Here is a 27577-nt window from a genome sequence, read left to right as displayed (position 1 = left end):
TTTAAATCACTTCATCAAAGTATATCATACCTTTAGAGATAACATCATTGCAGTAATTATGACTTATTATAATTATTTACCCCCACAGTACTTCACAACTGCACCACAGTCCAAAGCTCCACCTGTTAGCCAACCATCTATGTCTCTTGCATTCTCCAGGTAATACGGTGTAGAACCGACATCCTTCTCTCCACAAGATACAGCAGACTAATACATTAACAATAAATAATGAAGAAATTCATCAGAAGAGACTTTGCATATAGATAGCCTACTTAAGCTGCAAGCAACCATTAACATAACTTGCAGGAAGTACTGGATAATTAAGAGTGTCTCTCCATCTTTCCTGCCCTCTGTGTGACTAATGGAGAGGCCGCGGTGACGGAAGGAGGACACGGCTCTCAAGACTCCAGACATTTTCATGGTTCCTACAAATGTGTTACTTTGTAGAACTTGTTATGACGCGGTTCTGTTAGAACCCTTGTGGTTTCTTCCCTCATATTACAGTCAAAAGATTCTGATTTTCCTTTAGGCTGGATGAGTCTTTTTTAAATTTTATTACTTGAACTTTGGAGATGTTTCAACTATTCCAAGTGTCCATTTGCATTACCCAGGTAGCCCTCTGGTTTGACTTCAGGCCAGAAATTCAACCCTATCTTTGATTTACATGGGAAAAGGTATGACTCACGGTTCACGCTGGAAAATGTGACAGGTTTTTATTTCACTCACAGACTCCTGTAGTTGGAATTCTAACCACCTGTAAACCTACAAATCTTGATAGATGGAGTGCTTATCGCTGCAGGCATTCACCTAATTATATAAATTTCTCAGAGCAGGCTATTAAATGCATGACATATAAAATATCATCAGGATTTGGACCCTATCCATCAAGCATCCTGTCTATGGTCCCCCTTATCTATGAATCAGAGCAGCGAGTAGGGTGAAAACATTGCGTACTGTGTAATTATTGTTGGCATGATAGCAACTTCTGAATATGTATGCAACAGTTTCCCTCATAACCTTTCCAATCTGCTGTTTCCTGCTGTCAAAAGCCTCCCAGTGGCAATAACACCATTTGTTATGGAAACTGGCTTGTTAGGGATGTTAATGGTGCACAAACAGATGTTTTACCACTTGCTTCTGTGAACAGAAGACTGTTTTTTTTTTTTTTCTATACGATTTACTGTAACACACACAAAAAACAACAACAACAAAGATGACTAATAGCTAATGCAGCTCAGCTAAAATGTGGATGAGGTTGCAAATTGAGGAACGGAATACACGCCCTAAATGTGCTGAGGCATTATTATGATGATGAATAAAAATGTTCTTAATGGTGCCACCTGCACTGAGAAATGTTATTTAATCATGTAGGGATAGCCCTGCAGTGTTTTCCATAACTTCACATGGAGGCTGCAAAATTATTACAGCAGGTGTTCTTTACAACTCAAGAGACAGAGAAAAAAAATACTTTGTACTTTTTCACTGGCAGTTTATGTCACTATCACATTAAGGAGAAACAGAGAATTAACTGGTCAGCAGATTAAATTTGTAAAGCTGGAGCCATGGGCTGCAATTAATGATAATCTTTGCATGAATCTTTACATGATACGTTCACCATTCATCTTGTAGAGAAAAGTCCCCCTGACATTCATATGCAGTATGACATCAATGTCATGGCATGAGTGGAGTATGTTTTTACAGTTCAGCCCATTGATTTGAAAAGTGTCAAGTCAGAGACCTGAAAATTGATTCAAGGACGTGAGTCCAAGTGAATTACTTCTGTGTTGAGCTGCGGCTCCCTAAAGGTCTGCTCGAGGCTGTCAGTCAACCACGTTGGTGCCAAAGTGAGATGTCAGGCTGTAAAATTAAGACATTAAGAAAAATAATTTATAGCCAGTCTTAACACACGGCCTCAACCCGGGACAGGATATGACATTTTTGGGGGTACTTGCTCATTCATCACATTCATCTAGTGTCTGTGTGAGTGAAAAATAGGATGCTTGCAAATGTATCCCTGGGTTGAAGAAAATGCATGATGCTGTTGCACCTAATGTATTCAAAAAAAAAATCAGTTTCTGCTGTAAAGAGTATTGATACTGCTTTCATTATTTTATGCTAAAAGTCAAGCTGCATGATTAGCTTAGCTTAGCTGAAAGACAGGAAATGAGGAAGAGTATCAAAGGGATAGCACCTGTACAGCTCAGAAATGAATATGGTGGTTTAATCCGCACAAAAGGACAGCTGTGCAAGCTGCTTTCACCTCAGGCAGCTTCCAGTTTTAGGCTGAGCTAAACTACTCTAACCTGACTGGGAGGAAGCGAAGAAAGCGTGGAGATCAGGAGTGTTTCCCCTCCTCTCAGATGACAATAGATGGCTGCATGTCTCCTCCTGCTGTTGGCCTCTGATAAGCCCTCTCTTTTAGGCACAAGGTGGAGGGCCCTCTTAATGGAATTGCTCTCATCTCGGTAGCAGCGGTCTATTGACTGCTCTCGCCAGTCAAAGAGAACCCCCTTTGTGAGCCGAATGAACTGGGAGATTGATGAGGCTCGCCATGAGAAATCGGCCCAGCCCCGCACCACATCATAGCGGAAGGCTCCCAAGGACACCTTTTTTTACAGGGCATAATTCACATGTATGTGAAAACGAAATGCCACCACCAGGTTGTTGGAAAAGCAGCGCAATGCCGACGTACTGTATGTCACACTTGAGAGAATCTGCACGGAGAGCCTCCGCGAAGCTGGGAACAGAAAACTCAACGTAATCTGAACGTGTTATGAGAATCTGATCATTTCACAACATGGACCGCAGAAAACAAAATGCAAAAATATGAAAATGATTGTGTGTAATGGTGAAATAATAAATAGTACGGTGTGGAGGTTTAGCGTAAGCCCTCTCCGGGTGAGAGGAATGATTCATGAGATAAGTGATACCCCGTAAATTGAGTGTATCAGCCTAAAATGTATGCTGTGCAAACGCACAAAAACGGGGGAGTCGTTTGTCTGCTGGCAGCATCGGCTGTCTAGCGTTTTGTATTACAACAGGTAACCTCTGAGAGTTCAGGAGGCTGACAACATGCTGATAAGATGCTTATCAGTGCTGAAGCTCGACGGCCTTATCGCTCCTATAGAGCCTCTTACCTTTTGGCTCTCACACAGCCAGACAAAGATCCATTCTCAACAGGAATTTCTGTGTTGAGGAAACAGTATGTGTTATTCATTCCTGTGTCAATTGCCTTTAAGTAAAAACTCTCCGAGCTGCTGTTATAATTTCACAGACAATGTGATTGTTATATTATATATAATATATAACAAACCTGATTGTTATATATTATATATAACAATCAGGATGCATGGTTGTAAACCAGTTTTAATGTTCCTTTTTTTTTTTTTTTTTGCCCTGCAGGCATTAAAGCTGTTTCTATTTTGGTCACGATTAACATCAGCATTAATTCTGAAGATGCACTAGACTTTAGCGCAAATTGTAATTGAAAAATTACACCCTGACAAAAAGCCCATTTTGTTAATGCAATTGCCCCTCAGTAATAGAGAGTTGTTGGTCTTTTCTGTTGCCCCCACCCCCCCACCCCCATCTTCTCCATGGTTTTGTAGCCTTTTAGCCAACGTGGAATTCCCATTCATCAGGTCTGTGAGTGCCCTCGTGTCTGATCATCTGTCACTGGCTTCCATATATCTTTGACATCCCTCCTGCTGCTTTTGAAAATAGAGCCGGAGATTAGGAAGAGAGGAACATTTAAGCTAAGTCCCAGGAGGTCCGTCATCCCCTTCATTGCCTCTTCAAACCTCCATTTCAACCCGTCCTTCTCCAGTCCACCTCGTACACACACACCCCCCTCCCCATTTCCTTCAGCATCTTCACCTTATGGGGCCATCATGGGAAATCATTGTGCAGAGGATGAGCTGTGCTTCAGGGGCCCACGATCAGTCATGAACAGACTCACTGGTTCAGACATGGACATACGATGATGAGTGAGGAAGGATAAATATTGACCAGCTGCAGAGAAAAACAATACAACCTGACAAATATCCGTGATCAATCTTAATTTGAGCATTATTGTATGTTTAAAAACAATAGTTACACAAAGTCAGCTAAAACGGATTTAAATATTAAAAAATGGATGTGTAACCTCCGATGTAAAGCAGTACACAGACATGGTATTTAATATTCAAATCAATCAAGGGTTTGTTTTCACTGGAGGAGAGTTTTCTCTGCATGTACAAGGAATGCTGAATGTCGGTGACCTTCACTGTCTCAGGGATAAAATAATACTGGATACAGATTATCCTCTGGGCTCCTCTGGACCTCAGCTCATCTCAGAAAGACAGGAGCAAAGTCAAGTCCACATCTCATATAAAATGTGTGACATGTTCTGATGTGCATTAAATATATCAGTGGTGTATTGTATTAGTAGTAGCTGTAAGAACGGTATTACTAAAATTCACTGCTAATGAATTTTATATTGCTGAAACCAGTCATTTAAAATATAAAATTGATGAATGTGTGATGAAAATCATTGGCCAAAAAGGATGGCGTTCAATAAAACTGATGACACAATAAATACTGTGATATTTAATGTAAAGGAAGATCGAAGCTTATGGATACATGATTATTATTATTTAGTTGATAGATTTATGAAATGCAAAGTCAGATGATCTTAAATTTGAGTTATAGTGCTGCTTTCTCTGCTTTTTTTGTACATTAAGTTGGAATTGTATTTCCAACTTTACATGCCTTTGCATTATGATTATATTTGGATTTCTTAAGTTTATTAGGTGGCGGCACGGTGGCGCAGTGGGTAGCGCTGTTGCCACACAGCAAGGCAGTTTGGGGTTCGAGTCCTGCTATGTGCGGAGTTTGCATGTTCTCTCCGGGTTCTCCGTCTTCCTCCCGCCTCGCTCTGTGAACCTTCCTAACCTTCAACCATTACAGAACAGGCAACTCACCTACATGATCAATGATCAGCAGTGATCCCTCTGAGAGAAATACTCCGTCCACTTTGTTCAATTCAAGTTCATATAACTCTGAAAATATGCATTGTGTTAACTGAACACAGCAATGTGCAAAATATGGCTTTGAATATTTAAACCTGTTTTTATTTCAGTTAATAAAACATAATTTTATTATAGGGCAGCAAGTTGGTGTGGTGTTCAGTGTGTTCTGGGTGGTGTTTGTTCACAGCTTTCCTCCCACACACAAAACAAATGCAATAGGTGACTAAATGGTATGAATGATTATTTGTTTACATGTATGATAGTTTTCAGTTCAATCAGCTTTATTGAATTTATTCTAATAATGTAATTCAAACATATTACCTTCACAATAAACATGTATATTTTAATATTTTAGCTATCTGCTAATAAACCCAAATGATATCCTCAAACCTTTTGAGATGAACCAACTCACCAGGTTTCACACTGCTCTAGCAACAGATGCAACAAATAATCAGATCATTGTGGATCTGGAAAAGCACTAAAACCCATTAGACTGCACACAGCAGAGTCACAATACACATATTAGTGAGGCCAATAAAGCCCTGCTGCCCACGGCCAAGTGCAGCTTTTCTGTTATCCCCATGCAAATGAGAACATAAATAATAACAAATATAAGAACAAAAGGTATGTACAGATTAAAAAGTAACAACCAAACCTCACGGTCCTACATCTACAGCCCTGACTAATTAAAGGATGCAGACATCCCTTCCTGATGCATGAACACACTGACCCCCTCCTCCAAATGTCTTCAGAGTGAATTTCATTAAGTGGCATTCTACATTGAGAGACATCCCGCAGAACTTCTAACAAGAGGAGAAAGTGCTGCTTTTTGCGACGGTTTTTAAATCGATGGTCCCACAATAACTCCGTTCCATCTCTTACCTAGTGGAAGTGGAGGCGGTGGTGAGGAGGGGGAACTGCATATGGGAATCACAATAAGATGGATGGTCCGTTTCACTGGGATCATTACCTTTCCCTATCGATCGCCCGATGCAGGTCTAGCCTGAGTCCAGTCATTGTGTTGAAGAGATATATATGAGCAGAGGAACTGAGCATGCACCACCCTGAGCTACCCCTTGCACTCAAACAGATATAGTTTCATGTGAGTAAGCTGCTGGGCCAAAGACATATTTTACTAGAGTCAGGCTAATAATTGTGGAGCTAGATAGTAAGTTTCTCCTATGCATACATCTTTGTCACACCAAGACCATGCTTTGCTCTGATTTGGTCTGAGCTTCGTTAAAGGTATTAGGTTTAGACCCTTCTGGACGCTAACGTATGTCCGCACAAGAATGTTTTGGTTTGTTTGTCCCTTTTGTTCTGTCTGGAGGAAGGTTTCTGCTACAGTGCCCTCACAGTATTGAGTAAGCATCTGGAATGAGTCATAGCCCCTCTAATGGAAATCCATTTAGCCGGGTCTGAAGTATAAGTCTGCGCAGGGAAGCATGTCATCACACTGAACCGAACCCCTAGCTATTTTTCAGCAGACGCAGGACAAGCAGAGGACATTTGAGATGAAAAGACAGAAATGATCACCACAAAGCGGTATTGTTTGGTCATTTGGAGACCACCCCCCCAAAAAAAAAAAAAATTGATGTTTTTGCAGCTGATTGCGTGTCCCTCAAACTATTTTATAGTCTTACAATTTTATTGCCAGAGAGAACTAATGAGCATATCCTTATGCAGTCAACGGTAAGCAATGATTGAATACCGAGTGTCCTCTCTGACAGAATTATGTGATCCAAATGAGAAGAGCCATGAAATCGGAGGAATGTGAGGCAAAATAGAGATTCATAGATCATTAATATTTAAATATAGTTGAAGCCAGACATAGCTGAATGTTGAGGCTGGGCTTTCAGAGCAATAGAGTGTGTTCTGGCTCTTGATTGTGACGATGCTGCAGTCTGAGAGGCCAACTGTGACTACATATGAATTGAATTTTTTAATGGAGATTTGAAAGAAAGTCTGTGAAGGTCAGTTTCTCAGTGGTGCAGTCAGTAATTACACTCCCCTGGGGTGTTCCTCAAAGTTAAAGCAAAAGTGGGATAATGTATGGACTAAATTGTGTAGCCTTGTCCTGATGTAGCATTGCGAATGGTAGGTGAAATAATCTCCACGTGCTCGTCTCAGGAAATCTACTAATATCTTGTGTGTATAAAGAACATTTTTTCTTTTAAATGTCTACCTTTATGATCTCACAAATCTGGATTTCTGAAACTTAATAACTAGAACCAAGGCAGTCACAAACTGCAACATCCCTGAATTCAAAATTTTACCCTGACCTAATTGCATAGGTCAAAGATCAAAGCTAGTGCTCTGATAATCTTTCATAGATCAAAGCTGTAGCTTTGATCTGCGGTCTTACTCACACTGGCCTTCTCCCTCGTCTTTCTGTCTTATCCCGTTCCTTCGAGTACAAAAGTTGTAATTTGACCTTGACCCAGCTTTCTCAAGGTCAAGCTCATCATCTCGTTTTCATTCCCTTTGCCGCCCAAGAAATGTGATTTTTGTTACATCTTTCTATCTGCAACGGTTAAGAACATATTTGGTGGACTAACAGACGGATGGACGAACGGACAGAAGAACACTGACAATTACAGTGCATCACCACTTTGAAGCGGGATGTAATAAAGTACCAAAAGTTAATTCAAAGGCAATGCAAGCAATCTTTTTGATATTCCATTATTTTAGTTTTTCCACCAGAGGTGATGTTTGTTTCCCTGTTAAAGTGACAGCATGGCTGCTGAATGAGTAATGAGCTCTATTATGTTTTTCATCTTTTTCTTTATCCTTCTCTTTACATTTTATTACTTTGCTTTCTATTTTTTGCTACGAGTCTGTGAGTTTGTGTGTGTTGTTTAGAAAAACTTAATTCATATGCAGTTTTGTACCCAATCTTAGACAGCAATTTGTTGCCAAGTGTCCCTAAAGGTAGATGTGTCACAGGGAGTTTCAGACAATAGAATGGGGTTGTCTTTTTCTTTATTAGCTTACACATACAGATAAATGAGTTGCTTTCATTATACTATCCAACTTTGCAATTTCATCGTATATATTCTTCCCTGTTGTAGCATTTATAGTATATTTAGCATGCAGTCCATTCTGTATTTTTATATATTGTTTTTTAATCTGTGTGGGCCCGGTTTACCGTTTTCCAAATGAAAAAAATTCAGTACAGGGTTTTGTTTGAGGACTACCACACATTATATAATGCTTGTAAAAAATGTTCTTGATGAAGCTGAGAGATCATAAAACCACCTATAAATGCTCCTCCATCAAAAACCGAAAAGGATCAACAAACCTTAACACGTATATAACATACTTTATTTGGTAGCCATCTCCGAAGCTCTCCCCCGTGGAGGAGAGATCTTCAAACTGTGTCTCGCAGCAGAAGACAACCTGAATACATCAACACCTTCAGTCACCACCTGTTATGATCACCCATTTCTCTGGTGCTACACTCTTGAGGATGATTGTATCTGCTGCTTTGGATTCACTTCTTAACTCCACTTATTATTTTGAATGTCATGTGTGGAAAATATATTTTTTAAAAACACATTAAAATAGAAGTAGCTGTTAGTGCGAGAGGTTTTGATCCAACAGTAACAACGTCTGAGTTGTTTTAGACCTTTACAGCTTTATCGTAACAGCGTCTGTGGGTTGTGACATGACTGCTCCAGAGTTGCTCTGTTCCAACATCGGGTCATTCAGACTAACAGCAGGACTAGATCCACTTTAACTGCTGATTCTGCCTCGTCTATCAAGGTGAGGCATCATTACTGTAGCTCTGTGCCTGTATTCTCCATTTACTGTAACAGGGACTGTCTAGTTATATCAGGAATCACTTGTTATGTACTTCAATGATGCATCTTCAGGACACCGGACTGGAAAAGTTGACAGTAACATTACAGTAATTAAAGAAATGAATCTGGGGAAATAAAGATAACTGCAGGCTCTTGCAATTGGTTACATACTAATGAGAATGTTTAGTGTCAATTACTTTTCACGCCAAGCGTCCTTGAAGAGGTGAGAATTTTTTTCATTGTATGATAATGACTAAAACACAGATTAAAATCCTAACAAAACCATTAATAAACAATTAAAACTGCTGAAAATAAGCGAGAAAGACTTTTTCCACTCCATTATGTTTTATGCATTATTCAATATGAGTTCAAGCTTGGTTGTTTCCACCTATTTCTAGTCTTTAAGCAGAGCTGATGTTAATATAATGGACATTACAGTAATAATGGTCTTTTTTTTTTTTAATCTTTCAACACTAAATGGAATGACTGGTTTCCAGAGATGTCCAAAGTATTTCTTCAATTAATACCAAGAATAAAAATAATTAATTCTGGTTTAAAGCTAGTTTCATGAGGGGGTTCTTGTGCTTAGACTGACAGCCTTTAAAACTGATTGTTAGATCTTGTCTCGCTGCAGCCTGTGAAGCTTCTAGTCCACTTAGCTAAATCAAGCCTAGTGCAGCAGAGCAGCAAACCTGAACGATTTGTCTTCCCAGACTCACAACAGTTGCATCCAAAGTCACTCGATGACTGATCTACAGGTGTATGTACTCATTGAGACATTCATATGCCTCAACTTTTGACCCCCCCAGCTTAGTATTTCCATTAACCCTTTCGACACGTTCATCCCACTGCAATCCTCTTATCATCCCACGGAGAACGTTTATTCCACCATCCCAAATCTCGTCGTTCCACATAACGTTTTTTTTTTTTTTTTAGCAAAATACTAAACTCCTCACGGATTCCCTGACATGTCTAAAGCAGGGAATGCAGTTGTGATGGATGCAGCTGCTGAGCCGCGGGCTATCAATCAACTCCAGCTAGCTCTGAATGCGGCCCACCGTGTGCTGTGCTCCGGCCCAGCTTGGAGGTGGAAAAGTCAGCTATTTCTTGCTGTGTCAGTGTGAACACCAGCAACTTAATCACAAATGCAGGAACTCTTCCCTCCCGAGTCCAGATGGTCTTCTTACAATGAACGAGTGACAAGACAAATTCATGCAGTCCAACCCACGCATGGACATAAATAGATTGCCGAGTTCCTCCAGACAATCTCTTTTGTTTTACAGTTCTGATACCACGAAAAGCATACAATGGTGCAGGTTGCATTAACATGATTGACCAGACTCAATAGATCACCCAGTCTCTTGAGTAGCTTTCCTGTTCGTCATAAGAACACACTGATGGAAATATATGACCATGTCCAGGGTAGACCATGCCTCACTCATAACAGCCCTCTAAAAAGAAGAAAGAAAATTGCATTCATTCGATCAACAGTATAAGCAGGAGTTTTTTGACTTTCAACAATGACTTAAGAGAAAAAAAAAAAAAAAGGAACAATATCCCACCCATACTCACATAGAAAATGGAAAGCCAATAAACCTTGACAAGAGGAAATCCATTTGTTTTAAAGCTTGGGAGGATAAAATCTGTCCATCCTACTCAACCAACACTCCACACGATCCAGCAGTTACCCCTCAGGATGCTGCAATAAATCAATGACCGCAAGAAAAAAAAACAGGTTGAAGGGATTTTTACCAACTGCAGCATGAGCCGTGAACTTTTCAGGTTTACCTCTGGTCAAACTGCAGTACCTGGTGCATTGTTGTCAAATGTTTATAGGCTGTAAAATGGAATTTCCTGCCATGACAGTGCTTGTTAATGTGTGTTACTACACTCTACATATCATGTAACTGGTTTTTTTTTGGTCTGAAATGGATCTTTTACACCGATCATACCCGAGTCGTAATGCTTTGCTTGAAATAACTTGTTAGCGGCTGGTTTAATTTGAGGACATCAACCCTGAATAGGAGAAATCAAGATCACAACAAAAAATAAAAGCAGAACCACCACCTCTCTCAATCAATATCGGGGCCTAAAAGGTAGGGTAGCTGTGACCTTGGATAGCATTAACTGTACTGCTAGAGAAAAACAGACATCAGAATGTTTAGGCAAAGACAGCCATCTACTGGAAAACATAGGAAATGCATTACCTGGAACACCAGGACCCATGTTGGGCTCTAGTCTAGACTGTAGTTGGAGGAACCTTCTGCCCACATGGTGCCGTGTCCGTGAGAAAGACAGCAGGACTCAAAGTACCTGGTTGCTTTCAAAGTGGGAAGAAAAAAGTATTGGCAAAACCACAACTCTCTTCCAAACTCAGAGGATTCCATTGGGCACATAAAGGTAAACATTTAACATTTAATTTAACACAAGACATATAAACATATGTCATAAAATTCTTTATTCATAAACTTGATGCAAGTTTAGAAATTACTTTACATGGTCAAAACCACCCTTGCAATGGAAAAAAACAACAAAAAAAACAAAAAAAAACCAAAACAAAAAAACAAAGCATGCTAACTGTGCATAACTTTATAACCTGGCCACTGCTGTTAATGAAGCAAGGTTTAAAAAAAACAAAAAAACAAAATAAAATCAAGCCAATTCAGACCTCAGACAAAAAAAAAAAATCTCACTCACCTATGCAGAGAAGTTTTTTGTTAGTCAGACAACATGAGTTGGTATAAGGGAAGATGTTATTGAGTGTACAGAAGACTTGAGTACACGATTATTCAAAAAGTCAGGGGTTAAAGATGTGGGCTTGGAATTGTTCTGATGGCACAAAAATCTGAACTGCTACTTTTGATGGGAGAACTGGCCAAGCAGGTAGGATGCCGTCCAAGTCTGTGTCTGTAAGCGTCTGTAAGGGACAAAAAAAACAAAAACAAATCCTGTGTACCTTCAGTGCCTCGGGGGTGGGGTAGGGGGGGCAACATTGATATGTGAAACAGGGCAAAATCAGGCAGGTTAGAAATACTTTGAAGGGTGGGAGTTTGTTCTGCTCCATGTTTGTTCAACCTAAACCCCATTCAGAAAATATACATGTCTAAGTGGGGAGGGGGAAAAAAAAAAACCCCAACACATTGCAGAGCTTTTCTGGTTAAATCAGGGATATTTAAAATGGCCCCAAAAAACCCCAAAAATCTGGCACTTTCAATCTCTGTATTTGTGAACAAATTGTTAAGCAATCCTTTATGAAGTTGAATGTGCATGATATATATTCCTGAGTTTGCTTTTCAAGAGAACGCAGGGGTGTGCTCGACAATACGCCCACAAGATGAAGTATGGTACCAACGGCATCACAACAGTTATCCATGACGACCGACGTGGTCATGGTTACGATTTTTCTCGAGGCGAAACAATGAAGGAAGGTTGACGCTTGTTTTACATACCCTAACAGTCTAAACAAATGTCAGATGTGCTGATCGTGAACCAGGGGTGTCGTTTCTACCTTGCCTCTACGTGTTTTGAAGGTATTGGTTTTGTGACTGAAGTTCATTATCACTGAGGAATTTTTAAATCAACTCAACAATGAGGAATGACAATGTGAATTAGTGTACCTAGGATTTCTACGCTGGTTTTTTTTTTTTGGTTTTTTTTTTAGTTTTTATAACAACATATTTAAAACCAATATAAGTAAACACACAAGAGAACACCCACAACAAATGTGTAACTGCATTAATTGGAATGCTCCGCGCAGTTTTCTGCATATTACTCACATTATGTCAAAGATCCAGCATGCTGAGAGGTAAAAGCAGTGCTGAGAGTGGTTATGAATAGTAACCAGAGGTGGTGGTGGGAAGAGCTGGGTCTCTCCTGTGACAAATCTGATCAAATATTTATCACATTTACACAAATATTCTGGAAACCTAGAAGACTCCAGTTGATTTTCCCAGGTGTGAAGCCAAGGGGTGGGGTGGGGTGGGGTGGCCTACCCATCTCTGGTCTATCCATCTTTGATGGACTATTGCTGTGAATTTGAAACTCTGGCTGCAGTTTAAAACCAGCTATGAGGTCAAGGAAAAGTTGGAAGGTAAAGGTCACTCCTTTCCCTGAACTGGCAAAGTGCTCAGGATGTGAACCAGCTACAAGGACTAAGCAGGTGACTATATGGTTAAGCTGTTAAGACTACTTTTCTTCAGAACTACAAAACTCCACAACACTGTCTTCACTGCATAGCCTTCCTGAGGTTCATCAGGTTTGAGTGATTAGATACGAACAGCCAAAGCTCTGGAATGCCAGAAAAAACAGCTGCGTCTACGCAATTATTGTTACGGCTTGTTTGTATTTGCCATTTGTATTCGCGGTGCCATGAAAAAAAAAAAAAAAAGGGGGGAATGGTACTGTCAAAGTTGTCACAAATATGGGGATTACAAATCAATACTTTAAAAAAAAGAAAAGAAAAAAAAAAAGAACAAAACCGCAGTAGTCATTAAGCTTACATACGAACATAGCATACTTTTTTCCTTCTGCAAGAATATCCATGAAACAACTTTTACTTATTCTAAATGGGTCTTGCAACACCCCTGCTGTTAATAGTCAGGGATATATTGTAGTTCAGTCTCTGCTCAACCAAAGACCCAGACAAGTTTACATTATAAACAATTCTTTCGCAGAAATACAAATTTACATTATACATGTGGAGTTAAAATCAACTACATTACAGCGTGATCAAATCCAAACACGGCCCTGCTTCGTGTGGTTGTGTTTCTAGTGCTGCCAGGCTAGCCACACACACACACACGCACGCACACACACACGCACACACACACACACACACACTAAACCCCTCTCGCAGGGAGATGTCCAGTGGCTGGTTACGATGACGAAGACGAAAAGACAGTGGTCTCCGACTTTGGAGCTCGGAGGGATGCTGTACTTAATTATGGAACGTTCCCTTCCAGGCTGCAAAAAAAAGTCTCTTCACCTTTCTCCCCCACCTTCGCAAAGCAGATAAGAGGTTTGAAAGCAAGCTACCCTCAGAAGCACATCATTCAAAAAGCGGGATCTTGGCATCGCAAAGATAACACATGAGCACAATATTACAGAGGCAGTCCATGAAGAGAGAGAGATATGGCAGTGTTTCTTTCGCACTGCCACTAATTAAATGTCCTTCCAAGCCACCACTGCACACCAGGGAACGTCTCATGCCATTCTCAGATCTGTGGCCACAGGAGCAGTGTCAGACAAATAGAACATTTACACTGCTGGATAAAGCCATGCCACTCCTTACAACTCATAGCCAGCAAATAATCTCGGTGTGCTCAATGCCAAAAACCGAAGAGCCACTGGCGAAATTCAGTCCACCGTTCTGCTGGAGTGTGGGATGAATGTTGCAATAGAAAAATAAGATTGTATTGGACGATGGATGTATTAGATAAATATATGACACACTGATGGATCTTCCAACTGCTCGTGAGCTTTGATGTCAAGTTCATCCGAGGGGGAGGGGCCTGTATTTTGTGTGTTTACGTATGAGGATATGGTCGGTCGCTGAACAAGGAATTTGGTTTGGAGGTCATAATATCACGTGGAGGGAAAAAAAATGGTTTGCAGGAAAAAAAAAAAAAATTGGTCTCAAGGAGGGGCGGAGGGGGAGATGTGGTCCCAGTGCAGCAAAGACAAGAGTCTGTTTAGCCATCCTCCTTCGGGGGTGTGTACCAACCTAGTAGGGAGAAACAAAAACATATCAGTTATCCTTGACTAATAGAAATACGCAATAATTACAGGCATACGGCTACTGCGTGTTCACTGTGGTCCTCAGTGGCGTTCTCATCAGGTTTTAAGGATATAGAGCAATACGTTTTGTAACAGCAGACTTTTATTGTGTGAACTGGTTAAAAAAAAACAACCTAAAACCTCAATTCTAGACTGACTACAACAATGGTAGTTTTGTTAACCCAAGCTTTCTGCTTTGGGCTCTTTGCAGTGACATTTATTCATTTTCAACACTTTAGCCATAAGACAGGACATCCAAACCTTATACAGTTATACTGTAAAACATTGTTTCTCAAAGAGAGGGGCTCAACAAAGCAACAAGAGATATACTGTAGATTACATGTTCATGCATGTATACGTAATATAAATATTGACATATGTGTTTGTGTGTGTGGGTTACATAGGATGATTAGTGTCACTGGAAAAAAAAAGGTATGTTGCGAGATGTTATGCAGAGGTGTACTTATAACAATTTTATAGACAACTGATATTATTCATAGTTGCAGTGGAGAGTGGGGGCCGAATTGTTTTCTTCTTGCTGGGGGGGGGGGGGGCATTGCTGTAAAATAGTAAATGTAAAAAAAAACCACCACAATATAAAAAACTTGACTGAATTCCTCAAAGTGATTGGTGCCATTGATCTCAACAGCTCGATCAATAGCGTACCACGACCAGGAATGAAAACATACTCCAGGGGGTGTCAGCAGTAGCTGCAGTATGACATCAGTAAAATGATTTTTTTTGCATCTCAAAATGACAGCATGTGGTTTCTGGAGAAAAAAAGAAATTAAATGTACACAATACACCAATTGCATGCCTTTGAAGGAACGTTATTGATTAATGGTTTGCATAATGCCATTCAGTTCCCCATCGGGAATATAATCAGGAAAACAATACAGGAAAAGGTCACCCTGAAGTTTATAAGTGACTTTAATCCTTAGCTCTGGAAAAATAAATGGAGATTTTAAAAACATTGGCCCTCAATGAGGGACGGCAGAGGTGAACGACAGTAACAAAAAACAGTCTGCATTTCAGCTGTAAGCATCTGGTGTACCAGCTCAAAGAAAAGCTGAAAACCATCTGCTATAAATGAATGATTTTGTTTATGAATGTATTAAATCTCTTATCAGATTAAAGTTAAAAGGGATACTTTTAATTTAGGATTAACAGTAAAATTTTTAACAGGAAAAGTTAACGGTAACATTTGGATTTACTGTCAATAATGTTATTTCCTCCTGTAAAATCTAATCAACATTAAGTGTCACTCCTTCTCATTGTGTGGTTCACATCATTTTTTTATAAAACAGACATTTATGTTAATAAAATCATATCACAAACTCAAAAGTGAAACCTTTGCTTTGTGTGCTTTTGCTCTGAGGTCCCAGTAAAACCCTCAGCATGAACTGTGGGTTCAGGTCACTTCCGATGCAGTCCGTAAGAAAGTCCAGACAAAAAACACTTACCATTCTTTTCATGGATCTGAACCAAGGATTTGTAGGACTGCTGTGCTCTGGCGAGATTGTACTGGTTCTGCATTAAAAGATAAAATAAAGTCAAAACCAAGAGAGTTGGTCTGGTTTGTGATGACAAGACAGAATATGAAACAGCAATGACAGCTGTTTCTATGAGAAGAAAACAGCTTATCTCATCATCTCCAATTTCAAGAATAAAAGCCTGTGTATGGTGCAGGACAATGAACACCACACACCCCCATCCCGGCCCTTCATACTGCACTGCTTTCATGAACTGGTCAGCTCCATTCACTGAAGACTTTCAGACGCAAGTGGGTTTAATAAATGGAATCGGCATGAATGTTGACCACTAGTTTGATTAAACCTATAGTAATAAATTCACCCACTGATTGTTTAGTACTACTCATCTGTCATGACTTCTGGGTATACTGAAATAATTCTCAAATCAAAAAATATTACTGCTCCAACTTAGGTCCAGAAAAATCAAATGGAATAAAATAAAGTCAAGAGTTGCTTCAGGTTAAAATAAAACTACACATTTGGATTGTTCGTGTTCTGAGGCTGGTACTGTATAAACTGTTCAGTCACCTACATTTTCCAACATGTTGTAATGGACCGATTCTGAAGCTTTTTCAAGCAAAACACTGACATGACAACAACAACCCTTCAGTCGCCTTCAAAAATCTATTAAAAAAACAATTTGTAGAAATTTCAAAATATTAAAAAAAGAAGTTTGGTGAGTCTAGATTGCATTGTATGAAAAAATATTCCTTGACAAAATGTCCACATTTCAAAATCCTGTTTCCATGGTAAACACAAAAAAATCAACTAAGATTTAAATTATCAAACCGAGATGGTATTTATGTTTAAAATATTTACGTTTGGTGATGGTACATTGTCTAGTATAGCTAGCAGACGGATCCACAGATGACTGTTTCCCAGATAATTTTTTTAGTTAGAAAACACAAAGACGTAATCTAAACCCACAAAAATAACATGCTGTACATTATTATACTAATCTTGGATGGACAGCAGGCAACTTTAATTGTTACCATGGAGACATGGCTCTGAAATTAGCCATGGGAAAAAGAAAGAAATCATTAATGCTTACAATATGTCAGGCTTGATTTAATTCATAAACCTTCAAACTTCATTTAGACTTAATTCTGCATAGTCTAGTGGTTTAAACCTAAACTCTGTTTGTGAGATCATACTATGCTAAGTTGTCAACAATCTGTCAACAATGTCTGCAAGAATAGAGCAGTATGTTCCAGATTTTCTTTTAAAAATTACTGGTTATATGATATATTTAACAATTTCAGTTAAATATATCATATAGCAGACAAAAAAGAGTAATATTTGAGAAGTGAATGAAGTTTATTGGATTTACAGAAAAGTGTGCAATAATTATTTAAACAAAAATAGGCAGGTGCACAAATTTGGACACCATTGTTGTTTTATTGATTTGAATAACTTTAGCACTAATTATTGGAACACAAAATATATTTAGTGAGCTCACTGATCCTTGACCTACATACAAAGGTGAAGCCAATCACGGGAAAGGGTATTTATGGCGACCAATTGTAAAGTTGTTGTCCTCTTTGCATTTTTTATGAGGAGTGTCAACAGAGGAGCCTCAAAACAACTGTCACATGACCTGAAAACAAAGATTGCTCAACATCGTGGTTTTAGGGGAAGGATGCAAAAAAGCTATCTCAAAGATTTCAGCTGTCAGTTTCCACTTTAAGGAACGTAGGGAGGAAATGGAAGAACAAAGTTCTAGTTAGGGCCCGGACTGGCAAGCCAAGGAAAATGTCAGATAAGCAGAGATGACGGATGGTGAAAACAGTCAGTCGTCCCACAGATCAGCTCCAAGGACCTACAACACCATCTAGCTAAAGACGGTGTCACTGTGCATCGTTCAACTATTCAGCACACTTGGAAGAGCGATGCAAAAGATGTCTGCGCACATGTCAGAAACAAACGTCGCTTCAGGTACGCTAAAGCACATTTGCTTTAGCATTTGAACAAGTACAATGTTCTGGAATAGTCATGTCATTCCCGGACCTAGATATTCTCAAAAACATTTTTGGTGTGATGTAAAGCGGGCCGACCTTTCTGGCAAGAATTAAAACTAACCAAACTGGAGGAGTGTTGTGAAGACCAATAGTCAAAAATGACCAACAAAAATCCAGACCCTCATTGGAAGCTATAGAAAGCATTTAGAGGCTGTTATTTCTGCAAAAACAGGCATCTTCTAAATACTGATGTAATTTTTGTGTTGGGGTGCCCAAATTTATACACCTGCCTACTTTTGTTAAAACAATTATTGCACACTTTTGGTAAATCCTATAAACTTAATTTCACTTCTCCAACACCACTGTGTTCATCTGCTATATGGTATATTTAACTGAAATTGTTGCTCTGAACAACCAGTGATTTATAAAGGAAAATCTGTAGAATTATCAGGGGTGCCCAAACTTTTTCATACCACTGTATGTGCTCAGCACCAGAGGTGCTATGTCTTGTTTTTTTAGTCACCTATTTAAAGTGTGTATTTGAGGTTTCTATATATGTTAAAAACACGTGAAACTGCAAACTAAAGCACCTCTATTTCCTAACATGACAAACTTCAGTCGTTGAGTGATAATCAATACCAATGCTGAATGCTGAATGCTTCCTGCGTAGGTGTAGCAGGACTGAAGACCATCTGCTCATATGTGCTATTTTCACTGAACGAGTTATGAAGGCATGATGCAAGACTCCGGCAATTCAACACTGACTCTAGCTTTTAAAAGAACCTGTCTGTTCACTTTTTAAAGCACTTAAACTTGTTGAGATAGCCCATAATGTTAAGTCTGTTGAACATGTGTTTCCCACTTCGCTGAGCAAACTTGAAGGTCGTTCAAGCACAATTCATAATTATATGCTTAAAATCCCCACAAGAAGTCTATTGTTTTTTTGTTGTTTCTTTTTAAAAAAAAAAAAAAAAAAGCAGTCAGCTGATGAAAAATACTTCTTAAAAATATAATTTACTGTTTGGTTAAATCTGAATGAGCAAAATAAATCCATGTTTTTGAGTTGCACATCATGCAGCCAACTTTGGCTGCAGAAAAAAGGGGTTCTTATGCAGCAGGACAGACAATCACTAAAGCCTGAAACCAACACAGATACAGATGGTGACTGCCACCTGTACTCTGTATTTTATCCATATACTGAATATTTTCTTGAGGCTTATGGTTAAAGATGAACTCTACTGACAAAATGAAAAAATAAAACAAAAATCCCCTTGCTGAACTGTAGTCAACGGCCTCACAGAACCACTGAGGTAAATTTCTGTTTCCAAATTTGTTAAGTTTCCTTTAACATTCACAATATTTGTTGATACTGTCTATTTTTATATTCAAACCTTTAGTCTTCACTGTACTCAATCCAAAAGATGAATCAAATTGGGTGGGTGTGGGTGCAAACGGATACATCTTCTGAAGTCACTGCCTCTTTTTTTTTTTTTTTTTTGTCATACGTAGAGGAAGCATTAATGAGCCGTTAGATTCAGGAATCCAGGCTTCTGAGCCCCAGTATGGTCGTACTGCTCTATTTACACAAGCTGTACATGAACACACCTGAAACAGAAACTCAAGTGCTTTCTTACTCACCTTATTGGCTCCAAACTGAACTCTGGCTTTTCCTTTGACTAAAGTGGCATTGATCTGCATGATGACAGACTCAATTGAATAGGCACTGCTCCAACCCTGCAATGAGGAATCCCAAAATTGACAATGAAACTAGGTTTGAAAGACAATTGGGGGTAATATCTTGTAATGGGGCACAAATTCTCAATTTTATTCAGGCTTTAAATATGTGTGGCATACCTGTTTAGTGAGAAGTTCCATGCACAGTGCACCTCCTCCCAAAACATAACTAGAAAGTGGAAAAAAAATAATAATTTAGAGACACGGTTATTACAACACAATAAAAACCTGCAGAAACACAAAAATGAGAAGTGAACTAGGTTGAAAAAACTCACCCCCCAGATAGCACAGGAGAAACGACCCGAACAAACGGTGGATCAAATGGGAAATTATCCTGCAGTGGACAACAGCAAAAAACTGTTCATTTGTAGCCATACAAGACTCCGAATGTTTTATTTCAGTTGTTACAGAGATACTTTCACTCACCTTATATGAGAAGTTCAGTAAAATGTAATCCATTCCTTCTTTCTCCTTCAGAACTTGTAAGTCACTGTGTAAGGGGCTATCTGGATCCACCCTGTTGGTCAAGATCATTTCATTACTGTCGGTGTTCAGGCGGACACAAATAACATAACATGATGCACAACATTCCAAAGTTACTCACGTCCTTAATTTGACATGCCATTCATACAAGCTGTCGTTAACAAGTTCCACTGAGTAGATTCCTGCATAACAAAGTGAATAAATATGTTATTAGTTGTGCTGATCAAATTGGTGATATGCAGGCATTCGCATCAAGACAAAGAGCACGCCCTTTGTTTGCATGTGTATACCTGTCTTGTAACTCTGAGACCTGTAGATCTCTCTGAGCTCCTTCATCAGGCGGTCAGAGGCTTGCACCGAACCAGAAACAGCTCCCTGCAAAATTTGAAACAGTTAATAATAAAAACAAACAACAAGGTGTCTTGACATTCACTATAGGAGTAGACCTGTCACCTGTGCTGAACATCCACCAACATCAGAGAGAGTGCTTTATTCTACTACATATGAATATTTATCAGTACACCCCTTAAGAGAATGAGTCACTGATCCTCAAAACATTTAAAGAAAAAAGAAAATAGGTCAATAATGTGCAGCTGAGCCGCTGAAGAGGATGATGAGTAAGTGCTGTAATTTGTCCCTAAATAAAATTAAATATTTTTGAGTAATCATACAAGTGAGATCTAAGCTTCTATCCATAGCTTCCGTGGCAAAAACCATTCTCAAGAGACTACACTTAATTGGAATTCTGAAGAGGTGACACCAACAGATGTATGCTCATCACTACCACCAACTTTCCCTATGTCATTTAAGTTCACAGTAAACGATAGCACAGGAATCCCAAATCATGTTATCTTGCAGTTAAGTGTGAGGGGGAAAAAAAATCTGTCTGGCTCAAAAATATAGCAAAGACTTGAATCATCTTCTAATATACCCTATGATTCAGGTCCAGAGTTTCACATTTCACACAACAGCAGAGGTCAGACATGTTCCTGTGTGCTGGAAACACTCGATGCATTAGGAGAAGGGTGGAGCAGGGCGTGCAAAGAGACAACTTATCTGTGATGAAAAATATATATACATGATATATACGGACTCTGTCTCTAAAGGTTTGTGGTGCAATACATAAACAACAACCACACCAAATGTCAGAGTTAATTCTCCACACATGGGGGGGTCACTTGACTTTCACAGTGGGGAAACAAGGCAGTCAGCGACTGCAGCATCCCGCGATGCCTCTGGCTTCCTGAGAGTGTTGCTTTTATGTTTTGTGATTATATCTCATCAAGTTTCAGAGATGTGTACCTAAAAAAGGTATAAAAGTGAAAATTTGATCTTGTCCTAGATTTTCAAGGTCAACTTTGTGATCCAATTTTCATCCCGTTGCCTCCCTGAACATAACGCCTTTTGTTTCGTCTTTCTATCTTATCCGGTTTCTGAGACCAAAAATTTTAAATTTGACCTTGACCTAGTTTACTCAAGGTCAAAGTCAACATCTCATTTTCATCCCCTTTGCTGCCCGAGTAATGTGCTTTTTCTTTCATCTTTCTATCTGCAACGGTTGTGAAGATATTTGGTGGACAGACAGAGGGACGAACACACAAACACTGACAATTACATCACCGCTTCACGGGATGTAACTAAAATGCTGAACTTCATCAGTTTCAACTCCTCTGGAGTTGAAACTGATGAAGTCCAGCGGGAAAAGGAATATTGTTAAATCAATATTCAGTGGGAACATTTTTAACATTATACAGCTTATACTGACAAAAGCCTTTAATTGGAGAAAGTTAAGAATGTAATGTAAGAATATACTGTACAAAATATTTCACCACTTTCGTCTTAATTAAATCCTTTAATTCCTAAACTGATCACAAATGAAAATGAACAGATAAATACAGAAAATCGAATCACTTACATTCAAATGGTCCTGCCTCTGGTTCTTCCTGATCTTCTCCAGGATGGCAAGATTCTCCTTCTCGATGCCGTCGTCCTCAGATTTCTTTCCATCTACAGGCTCCTCTTCTTTCATTTCATAGTGGTCCAGATCCTCTATGTCCTGTTGGTTCACATTTAATCATAGGTTATTGTTTTATCGGTTGGATATGCAACTGACCAATCGAATCCTGTGGAAAGTCAAGATATAAGAATATTGACAAAAAGAGTATTATCTTCTTGGTTGTTATTACCAAGAACCTTCACAACCCTAAATGATATGTGACTAGGAAAAATACACGGTCCGTGAGGGTTCATGAATGCACACCTCATTGTGGACACGTCTAACTATGGAAGATTGTTCTGGAATGTGTTACCAAAAACATCTGATGATGAGCTGCAGCCTCTGGGAGTTTAAGTGTGAAACAACAAAACACCAACTCTTTCCTTTTGAGAAATAAACAACCATGGTGGCCCAGTTGAAGCATACCCAACTCAATGCTGGTGAATGTTTACCAGCTCCCCTGACATTGTCCATTTCTTTTATTCTATAGATACACTTGTATACATTCCTTCACAGATGCAACGTTTAACTGTGGTCATAGAAGAACAATTAGCTCAATATTGTCCCTTCGAGGAACGATGGGCGTCATTCCACCAGCGCCTACAAGGATTATGTTCACTGAGGATGAATCTTCTTTCCAGCTGGGCCAGGCGATGTTGTTTGAGTTCATGTACTTACATGGACTGTGTTTCATTTTTCAGAGTTTCATAATTGAACATCAAGCAATACGACAGGTGTTGAGACCAAAGGTGCTTACAAACCTCTCCCATCTCTTCTTCCTCTTCTTCTTCCGATGTGACTTCCTCTGTCCCATGCTATACGGGCAAAAACCATAAGAAACCTTTAGTGATCATGAGAGCACTGAGTCAACTGATCAGCAACTTCACACAATCTATCATAAGGTCACGTTGGCAGCTGTTTCTACATTGATCAGAATTTGTTTGGCCGCGACTGATGGAATACCATAATCTGCCACATCCTGGCAGGGCCATTCCATGGAATAGCATTTTGTGACATCAGAGAACATCGAGCTAAACAGCCTTGCCTTTCTGTCTTGTCCAACAGGGCCTGCAGGTAGTGGCTGGTCTAGCATCTCAACATCCGGATGCTGGGGAAGGTTGTACAGCCGACAAAGGTCACATATGAGTTTCTTTAACTGCTGTAAAAGCTAAAAAATAAACAAAAAAACAAACAAAATACAAAATACACACAATTAAGATGTGTTACAGAGCTCAACAATTAAATACTGCAAATGAACAAAGAGTTGTCATGTGACAGAAACAATATATCAGCCACGAATGCCACTATTTTTCTGTTTACCATTTTCCAGATTCCTTAATGCCAAACTACCAGCTCATGATTGTTTGAGATTATGTAAAATGCACTGAAGAGCATTATAGCAGCAATGGTGCTGTAAATAAATGCAGTTTGACTGATGCTGTAAGCTAATTTTTTTTTTACATGGGAATCATTAATTCTTTATAGCATGGAATTATTATATATTCATTTATCTATAGAATTTCAAGTTTTATCACTTATCTAACACCATCATTAAAAGTCAACAGCTGAAATAAAAATAAAAAAAATAAAGAAAAAACTGACAGCATTTCTATTTAAAAGAAAATTATCCTACAAACAGGACAGTAAGAAAAAAATAGGTGAAACTCAGGCTGTCACACCACATGTATGATGACACAAAAACCCGACAGTCAAGAATTGTCTTTGTGACAGTTGTCGCAACAATCTTATGACACAACCATTCAGTCTGCTGAAAACCTCTGTCTGTACTTGCCAGTTATAAGAGCTGACCTGTTTCCGCAAGTATAATAACACATACATTTATGTGAGACAATTACAGACCACTCTAGGCTTAAAAGGATTTTTTTTTTAAAAAGTCTAACACTTCCACATAGTAAAAATGATAAAATCAATGACATAAACTCAACTCCTGAGTGAATTTTCTTCACACAGCAGGCTTGCATTGTATGACAATAACGCACATTGAAGTATTTGCTGCAAGGAATGCGAGTTGATACGTTGAGCCAAGTAATCAGCCCTAAATCCAATGCTGTAGAGGTTCTTGACTTTGGTCATGTGCAGACATCTGAGGCATCGTATGAAAGCAAATCGGAATCATTTTTAAGGGTTTGTTTGTTTTTTGAGAGGTCAGCTGTCAAATAGAGAAATCTGCTTTTATTTCTACGTTTTAACCGGAATGCTGCACCGCAGGATGACATCTGTCTTGTGGCAGGCATTCCACGAAACATACCCACACACACTTGCAGGTGTTATTTTGAATGGCACTGGGTTTAATGTTGACCTTCATGATGATGACAAACAGTTGTCAGTTTTTTGTTTTTTGTTTGTTTTTTTCCAGAAAAGTTGTCATCAACCAGAGCGAAACAAACAAAAATACTACGTTGATTACCAGGGTGCTGCCTTTCCTCACATCTTCCAACCGCTCCAAAACTTGCGTCAAGCTCGGGTCATCAGAGTCCACAAACCATATCGGAGGCGTGGATGGATAGGATTCCTAAAGCCGGTGGAAACAACAGAAACGAGACAGTCAAATAAACACATTTGACCAGTGCACGTCTGCAGTACAAGCTTGGACAGAACCAGTCCAGTGTCATCTCTGCGATGCCTATATTAGCATACGTAGTGCAGCGTTAGCTTAAAGCTAAGATTGCTTAACAGTGCTAATCAAAATTGATTTGGGAACAACACAACCCATCGACCCCGACATTCTAACGCCCACCGACACTAGCTTATAGAATTACGCAAAAACTGATCCCGACGACACGAATGTGGAGGTGTTCAACTGCCAAGCTAGCAAGTTAACAAGCTAGCATTAGCTCGCTAACGACCATCAAACACAGCCTATAAATTCTGATAGCTACAACGTTGTCCCCCTTACCGTAATGTTGCAATGGATAATTAGTAGCTTATCCCCAGTTACGTTAAACTGGCAGCTCAGCTCGTCAGGCTTCCAGTCAATGATTCTGAAACGTTCGTGGTTTGGATCGAAAATGGATTCCAAAAACTTCAGTTCGGCCTTCAGCCCCGACACCGACATCTTCCACGCATCTCCGGCTGAGCCGTTTGGGGAAGGGGAGAAGTCGGGACTTAGCTTTTAGCTAGCTAAAGCCACAACGGGATTTTTTTTTTTTTTTTTTAGTATGATTTTGATTGAGGGAGGAAAAAAAAAAAGTGCCAACGAAATTATGGACTGCCTGTGTATATAGCTGCACACCTAGATACCAACTATAAACACCGTCCGGTCAAATTTCCAGCGTAGCCGGACTGACTTGCTGATGAAGTAGTTAACGTTAGCATTTGCGCTTGCCCAAAAAAAATGCTAGCTTAGAGAGGTAGCGTGCTAGTCCGTTGTTGTTGTCTTTCCGTCTATTGTTGTTGTCTGCCTTTGCTAACAACACTTTAAGGCTGTCGTGGTGTCGCGTCGCCGTCTTCCCACAGTCACACCTGACGGCTCCTTAGTGGCAACTTAACCGGGGAAAGGTCAATGCCACCTCCACGATCTGAACTTAAATCCCGCTGAAGGGATAGTGTTGTCATCCCGGTGTACACTGAACTGTATTGCTGGCCTCTTGTGGGGTTTAAAGATGGCGTTGTGCGATCTGCCCGTTCCCGCAGACTCCCAGCATTCAGCGCGTCCTCGATTTATTTTGAGGGTAAAGGAAATAAAGGGAAATAAATAAAGGAAAGGAAATAAAGTTGTGCAGTTGGAAATGATTGACTTTGATATCAATGTGAGCGAATTGTATCGATGTGATTATGATTTAATAAGGAGAACGAATGACATTCAGACACCACAAAGGGGAGATGGACTGGTCTGCAAAACTTCAACAAAACTTGTGCATCATCATGATTTGGAAAACTGCAATTAATTCAATACACATAATATTTGATGCAATTTTTTTTAATACAAAATTGGACTAATATAAAATTGTAATGTATCATAATGTAATAGTGACTAAAAATAAAAAAAGGCACAGTGTTTATGTGACCTGTGACAGGTGTACCTGTGTGCAGAAAATACAGTATTATATAAATTACTTACATAAACTTCTAAGATTAAGCAACGCCAGATAAGAAATTAAATATTTATCTCTTTTTACAGGATTTTATTGTGTTAATTTCCCTTGGTTCATCACAATTAGGGACCGGGAAAAACCATTAAATATATTTCAAAGAATGAAAAATATCTGGATTCGATCAGAGTTTAATCAAGTCATAAATTATTCTTGTATGCTTCTTGCAATAAAATCGGACATTTATCCCTCTACACCAGAATTTTAAGGTATTATTAATGACAAAATCAGTTGCTTTGATGTTTTCCCTTGGAAAAAAAGTTCTAATAATAAACTGTTGCCCTGTTATTGATTGTTTTCTACCCATGGAGCCTAGTTTGTTTTATTCCACCCCGCTTCATAGCGGTGATGTATTGAAATTGCCGGTGTTCGTGTGTTCGTCCGTCCGTTCGTATGTCCACCAAATACCTTCACAATCATTGCAGATAGAAAGATGAAACAAAAAGCACATCATTCCATGATGATGATGATGATGATGATGATGATGACCTTGACCTTGAGAAAACTAGGTCAAGGTCAAATTTCAACTTTTGTACACTCAGGAACCAGGTAAGATAAGATGAGGGAGAAGGCCAGTGTGAGTAAGACCATACATCGAAGCTAGTGCTTTTATCAATGACAGTAGATCAGAGCACTAGCTATGATTTTTGACCTATGCAAGTAGGTCAGGGTAAAAGTTTGAATTCACGGGTGTCGCGGGATGTTGCAGTCTGTGACTGCATTGGTTCTAGTTTATTGTGTGATTTATATAAAATGACTGGGCTGCCACCTGATATAGTTCTAGAATATGGAGATTGAGACCCACATTGCAAAGTTTTTTTTTCATTACAGTAATCTGCTTACTTTATTTTACCAACTAAATGAAGAAATTACTGAATTTACCTCTTTAAAGAATGTTTTTGGTGGCATTTGGAATACTTTCATATTTAAATAATAATCTCGGTAGCCACATTATTTTTAAAAATATTTAGTCTTACTACCGTATTAAGTTTACTTATAGGTCTTTTTAAATTCTTTACATCTGGAAGAAAGTTATTTTGTATATCTAGGTCTTGTCATGGCTATTATTATTAAATAGTAATTATATTGAAGTTTCAATTGCGTATTATTTATCTGGAACTTTCCAAAAATAAACGAAAAATGGTATTTGTCGTACGTCGCGTGTGTAGTAAAGG

General features: G+C 39.1%; 1 protein-coding gene across 2 annotated transcripts; it reads right to left on the bottom strand.

Annotated features, from left to right (window-relative positions):
* Positions 1–10696: 10696 nt before the first annotated feature.
* On the bottom strand, positions 10697–25889 carry LOC137598711 (ubiquitin-conjugating enzyme E2 Q2-like). 2 transcript variants are annotated; one of them, XM_068319158.1, is made up of 13 exons: positions 25208–25889; positions 24719–24823; positions 23336–23458; positions 23052–23105; positions 22210–22350; positions 20585–20669; positions 20416–20476; positions 20238–20328; positions 20087–20145; positions 19932–19980; positions 19716–19811; positions 16051–16117; positions 10697–15357 (listed from the first exon to the last, which is right to left on the bottom strand). In XM_068319158.1, exons 1-13 carry the CDS (start codon positions 25364–25366, stop codon positions 15311–15313), a joined length of 1137 nt encoding a protein of 378 aa, XP_068175259.1. In that variant the 5' UTR covers positions 25367–25889; the 3' UTR covers positions 10697–15310. The 2 variants fall into 2 exon arrangements, with proteins under 2 accessions (XP_068175259.1, XP_068175269.1); XM_068319168.1 differs by having other exon boundaries at positions 10699–14534.
* Positions 25890–27577: the final 1688 nt, after the last annotated feature.

The sequence above is a fragment of the Antennarius striatus genome, chromosome 1 (assembly GCF_040054535.1).
Source record: "Antennarius striatus isolate MH-2024 chromosome 1, ASM4005453v1, whole genome shotgun sequence".
Taxonomy (NCBI): Eukaryota; Metazoa; Chordata; class Actinopteri; order Lophiiformes; family Antennariidae; genus Antennarius; species Antennarius striatus.
The sequence above is the reverse complement of the archived record's forward strand: the minus strand, read 5'-3'. Positions and strand labels throughout refer to the sequence as shown.

Coding starts and splice junctions, on each gene's coding strand:
- LOC137598711 (XM_068319158.1), bottom strand. CDS start 25,366: ATGTCGGTGTCGGGGCTGAAGGCCGAACTGAAGTTTTTGGAATCCATT. Junction 24,824..25,207: donor TTATCCATTGCAACATTACG/GTAAGGGGGACA, acceptor CACCGGCTTTAG/GAATCCTATCCATCCACGCC. Junction 20,329..20,415: donor TGGCATGTCAAATTAAGGAC/GTGAGTAACTTT, acceptor CTTGACCAACAG/GGTGGATCCAGATAGCCCCT.